The sequence below is a fragment of the Octodon degus genome, unplaced genomic scaffold (genome assembly GCF_000260255.1).
Source record: "Octodon degus isolate 3935 unplaced genomic scaffold, OctDeg1.0 scaffold00015, whole genome shotgun sequence".
Taxonomy (NCBI): Eukaryota; Metazoa; Chordata; class Mammalia; order Rodentia; family Octodontidae; genus Octodon; species Octodon degus.
Genome location: NW_004524591.1, coordinates 10,491,086 through 10,496,894, shown reverse-complemented (window position 1 = coordinate 10,496,894; position 5,809 = coordinate 10,491,086). Strand labels below are relative to the sequence as shown.

The window sequence follows — 5,809 nt, the reverse complement described above, 5'->3', positions numbered from 1 at the left end:
TGTGTGTGTGGCCAGCTCAGCCCACCAGGAGGCGGGGCTGGCAGGCATGTGGTGCTGGGGGATTGAACCGCGGTCCCTGTGCTTTGCTAAGCTTGCTCTAAGTAGGTGCTTTAGACCACTGAGCCATCTCAGCAGCCTGAAAGAAGGGCTTTTTAAAATTTTTTTCCACTCACAGTAGAAGTAGCTTTTAAGTAAATAAGCACACATGAACAGATGACCCAGTGACTTACAGCCCGGCGTAAGGTGAGGAGGCACCTCCCTAACTGGAATAAAAGGCACGACTGAATTCTGCCAGAGAGCTTACACTGCAGGCCTCTCCACATCCCTCTCCCTGGTAAAGGGGAATAATAGAATTTGGAGAAGCAGTGGATTTTATTGAGAGAATATACTTTTTTTTTGTGGCCGGCTCAGCCAGCCCTGGAGGTGGGGCTGGCGTGGAATGTGTTGTCTGTGCGCGTGCCTAACCTTGCCTAAGCAGCACTTTAGACCCTTGAGCTATCTCGCCGGCCCTGAGAGATATATTGCCAAAGATGCGAGCAGTTCCTCTGGTGTGGATTAAGGTGTGTGCACAAAGTACTGTCACATGTTTACAAAACTCATCATATTCCAGCCAAAGACACACCCCCACGCAGCACTACAGGCCCGACCACGTCTTGGTTTCTTTGTTAAAATCCTTCAACCTGGTTCACTGTGTAATTTTCTCCTGGGAATATATTTTATATTTTATAACAGAAGCTGATGAGGAAGTGGGTTCACTTTTTAGAAAACTGCTTTACAAGCAAATGTGCTATGTAACACTTTTATAAAGCTAGGGATACAGATCTTATCTCACTCATAGGAAACTTTTTTCCCCTTAAGCCTGAAGGGATGATGTGGACAACACATGTCTGCACTTGAGAAGCAAGATGCTAGGAATTGATATATGCAATAAAAGCGATCAACACAGGCCAAGTAATTACTAAGCACTCTTCCTTTGCATGACACAAAGACCAAAGTATGTGCTCACTCAACAGCCTCAGTGCACTGACTGTGCATTGACTAATTTAAAGTATATGTCCCGATTCCTCAGGAGCTCCTGATGCGTCCCCTGTTCTTTAATTTTCCCGTTGTGCAGAACCACAATCAGGTCTGCGTTCTGTATTGTGGAGAGTCTGTGAGCCACCACGAGGCATGTCCTCCCTCTCCGGGCTCTGTCGAGGGCCTGCTGAACCACCTGGAAGGGACAAGGACATGCAGTCACTGGGACAAGGTTCACATTAAGAAGCTTGCCTGAGCCAAGTCCACTAAGGTCACCTAATACCATTCTTGTTGTGGTTGCTTATTCCCAAAGGAATCACCCCACTTTAGGAAGCAGTCACCCTACCCAATGGAAATCTAGAAAAATTACACATGTTTTACGGCTTTCAATTTCAGAAAAGCATCTGAGGCCATGAATAGGAATGAAATGCTTATATATGATTTTAAACTCAAAGCCAAGAAGTAATATTCATTGTTGTTTGATTTTTGACACTGGGGATTAAATCCAGGGCCTTCTTCTCACTGAGCTATATCCCCAGCCCGTTAACTTTTTTTCTTTTATTGGGGGGCAAGGGGCACAGGGTTTTTGCTAAGTTGCCAAGTTACCCAGGCTGGGCTCAAACTTGCAGTCCTCCTAGCTTCTCATGGTGCTGGGATCATAGGCAAGTACCACCACACTGAGAAGGAAGTAGTATTTCTATATCTGAGTGGAATTGTCCAATATGTGAGCTCATTTTCTCTCAGCTTACAATGAGGTTGTAATAGTGTGTAGAAGAAAGGTGTGGAGGGTGGAAACCATTCCGTGTTAGACATATGAACTGTTCCAGTAGGCATTTTCTTTCTTTCTTTCTTTCTTTCTTTCTTTCTTTCTTTCTTTCTTTCTTTCTTTCTTTCTTTTGTGAAGTGTAGTTGGAAGATTTCAGTTCATTTGACCAACTTCTCACAGCTAGTAGGTGAAAGAGCCAAGGTTGTACCCCAGAACTGTGTGGTTTCTAAACAAGAAAGAGAATCACCTACCAATACCATGAATGGCTCACCTGTCTGGAAGTCAGAGACCTGCTACCAGCATGCAGGGAAAGTACTTAACCTTTCTACATCTTCAAGCACTAATCTGGCCCATTTTAGCAAAAGAGGTGAACTCACAAAGTTCTTGTGAGAATTGATACAATAGCATATAAGGTATGATTGAAAGATACAGTGAATGTTTAAATTAAAAAAAATTATTACAGCAAGACACATTGATACTAATCTCAGAGTATTCCCGCTCCTTCAGCTGTATCAATGGCCTGAATCAATTCAAACTGTTTACTTTTCAAGGTCATTTTGATTTTGGGGAAGATCTGGAAGCTGCACAGCACCAGATCTGGTGAAGAATGTCAATGAGGACATGCTGTAGTGTTTTTTTTTTTTTTTTTTTTTTCTGGAACTGGGGATTGAACTCAGATCCTTGCGTTTGCCAGTCAAGCGCTTATCCTACTGAGCCATCTCCCTGGCCACTGTAGTGTTTTTAGGAGCCTACCTTTTTGTTGTTAGAGGCTACTCAGCAGCAGTAGTATATTTTCATTTGTGTATTTGGTACAGGGTTTCACTCTGCAGCTCAGACTTACAGTGATCCTCCTATTCTCGGCCTCCTCAGCATGCACCATCACTCCCAGGCTCTGTCACCATCTTAGCGCACCCTGGGTGGCGGGGACAGCACAGCATGCAGGACCGGGGATCAAACCCTGGTCCCCATGCTTGACAAAGCAGGTGCTTTGTCTGTCACCATATTTTTTATTACATCTTGGAATGACACAAAAGAGACTTCCAGGACTGCTTCTGAGAGTGGTTAATAGGCTGAGCATGGTGGCACATGACTGTAATCTCAGCACTCAGGAAGCTGAGGCAGGAAGGGTGCTGTGAGTTTGAGGCCAGCCTGGGTTGCAAAGTGAGCTCAAGGCCAGCCTGAAAAGAGAGTGGCAAGAACAGTAAGTGTGTTTGAAGCAAGAGGAAGTAATACGAGGGGGACCAATGGCAATGTGTCTGTTATTGCAATACTCGTTAACAATTTAAGTTGTATATTTTGATTACACCATGTATAATAAACATTTGATAAACACTAATGATTATCATTCACTTAACCAATGTTTACTACAAAGGTGACTATGGGCACGAGGACATGAGCCACCTGCAGAGCATGCCGTGTGGCCATACAGCATGCTGTGTGTCTTACGTCCCTGTGCTTGTTTCCTGCTCTGATGGAGTTAATACCCTGGAGAAGGCTGATAATGGGCTCTGACATTACAATACAGATTATTCTTTTTACAGGTAGATTATTTTATTAATTTGTTTAGCATTCTTAAATAACAGTAAAATAAAAACTTTCCTCGAGTTCTTTCTTTGGAGGGACATTTCAACAATTTGGCACCAATTTTTTTTTTTTGAAGGTTTCAATTGTACTTTAGTTCTTCAACAGGCCATATTTTAGTGGATACACAGCCCTTTTACTTGGCATTAATTATGATTTCACTTAGAAATAATTTAGCAGCTGGCATGATTACTGATCTCGCCATTCCTTGGGGGTGACTCTGCCAACAGGGGAAAGGGTCCACTCTAGTCCATTTGTGTTGCTGTGTAGGTCCATGCAGCAATACAGAACGTGGCTGCACCAACTAACATAGCATTACCATATTTGTCGAGGAAATCAGGTGTACGTTTTCTGGTGGCTCTGCCTTGCTGCCATTTGTTGAATGCTTCGCACTGGAAAATGACCTAATGCTTTTTTGGCCAAGTGAAACCTCATGGAGTTGAAGTGGAAACGGTAGTTACTGCAGCTGCCGGCTTGGTGTAAATTACTTCTGGCACCTTTTGATAATGAGACCCGTTCAAGGAAGAAAACCTTTCTGGGAAAGGATGCCTTTTGTCTCAACTCTCTCCTACTCCCCAATACCTTCTGATCTTTTCTTTTTTGAAGGTCAAAGCCTTAATCAGATCCAGTGACCTGATGACTACAATTCTCTCTAGGACTTACTCTTCCCAAAAAACCCTTGACGTCTTCCATGATACTGCAGGCTCATATTAATGATCATCTTTCAGAAGAAAGAAGAGGATCTTACCTTTTCACTCTCATTGTCAAGGGCAGAAGTGGCCTCATCCAACAGTAAAATTTTTGGTTTTCGTAGAAGAGCCCTTGCAATAGCTAGTCTTTGCTTCTGGCCACCAGAGAGCTGTGCTCCTTTGAGTCCAACTGGTGTGTTGTATTTCTGTTACAGTAGCATGCAATTAAGAAAGCAAGCCTTGGTTATTTAAGTTAATATGCAACTGTGGGCAAGAACCATAGGACTATTTCAAATTTTGCTACTCTTGAAAATTTGTGTCCCAACCAGTGCTGAAATGTATTTGTGGGTTCTGTTGTGAATAAAATGAGCAGAAAACACTACCATCCCATTTACACATCAAGTCTGATCCCAAAGAGCAGACCTTTGCCATTATGCTTCGACAAAGGAGTTTTTTTAAAATTAAAGCATAAGAAAAAAAATTGTTGGCAAGAAGAAGTCCCCAGTAAACACAAATTCTTTTCCATTAAGTCATATTACCTTCTATTTTCAGGTCAAAGTGATTCTAACGATTTTAAAACAACAGAGAAATTGAGTTCCTTCTCCTTGACCCCTACTAAGCCTCTGGGGGCCTCTCCCAGCAGACAGTAGGATCTGGTTCTCAGAGGGTCATGCACCTTCCTGGAGATGGAACTGGTGGCATAACAGTCCATTTATTTTTCAATACCACCAAGTGCTTTTGATGACACCATTCCCCAGACCCTCCGACTTCCTAAGAACCTTTTCCTGCGGTGTTTCTTTCCTGTGGGAGTGTAAGTGAGGAGCATTTTCTTCATATCTTGAAGCTGACATGATCCCCCAAATCACAACTGGTCTGTTCATTTGGAATAAGCAGATTCCTGCTTGCTTTCTAGACTGTCCCATTGCTTCCTCCCCCCACCTCAAGGCTTCCCACTGCTTTCTAGTATCCCTTGGCAATTGTCTAAGGAAAATACGCCATTGGTATCCAGACAAGAACATGTGGATGGATGAGCCCCACTGAAAAGGCAAGTCCAGGTGTGCAGCCTTCCAGAGGAGAATCCTGTAGCAGCGGATGATTCACATATGGTTCATTCTGTTTTAACCTCTGGAAGAAGTGTGAGCAAACTGCTTTTCTCTCCACATCTGCCTGATATCAGAAGTTGTGTGTAGAATAGTTGCCCAGAGTCTCTGATACAAGCTTAAAACAAAGACATGTCGCCATCTCAGAGTTTTCTTCTCCAGCTTCAAATGTATAATTGGTTTTATATCAAACAATGAGTGTCTGAATTACCAAAGGCCAATGAAAGTGTCTTTTTCTAATGTTTCCCGTTGTTTTCCAGAGAACATAGACTCTAGCTGTCTTCTCTGGAATTTATCTGGGGCTGCCAGCAGTTAGTCTAATGACTTTGGGAATTTGGAACTGGAATTAAGAAAATGTGGACTTGTGTATCTGTCAAACAGATTGTTGTAAGACATCAAGATTGCTGTTTTAATGCCACTCTCTGCAGTCACCACAGAGCCTCTTGGATACCTGAAGACAAGACGAAGTTTTAACAGCTTGTTAATTTTCTTCCTTCCTTCCTTCCTTTCTTTCTTTTTTTTTTTTTTATTTATGAGAGAGAGAGAGAGAGAGAGAGAGAGAGAGAGAGAGAGAGAGTGTGGTGTGTGTGTGGCCAGCTCAGCCCACCAGGGGGCGGGGCTGGCTGGCATGTGGTGCTGGGGGATTGAACCGCGGT

General features: G+C 43.1%; 1 protein-coding gene across 1 annotated transcript in view; it reads right to left on the bottom strand.

The window, feature by feature from the left end:
* Positions 1-851: 851 nt before the first annotated feature.
* Positions 852-5,809, bottom strand: part of Abcb5 (ATP binding cassette subfamily B member 5) — a 122,874-nt gene continuing 117,916 nt past the window's right edge. Inside the window, exons 23-24 of the mRNA XM_023709847.1 lie at positions 4,113-4,259; positions 852-1,213 (exon numbers count right to left, since the gene is read on the bottom strand). Of these exons, the coding sequence (XP_023565615.1) occupies positions 1,016-1,213; positions 4,113-4,259 (345 nt within the window). The 3' untranslated portion in view covers positions 852-1,015. The remainder of the gene's footprint in view (positions 1,214-4,112; positions 4,260-5,809) is intronic.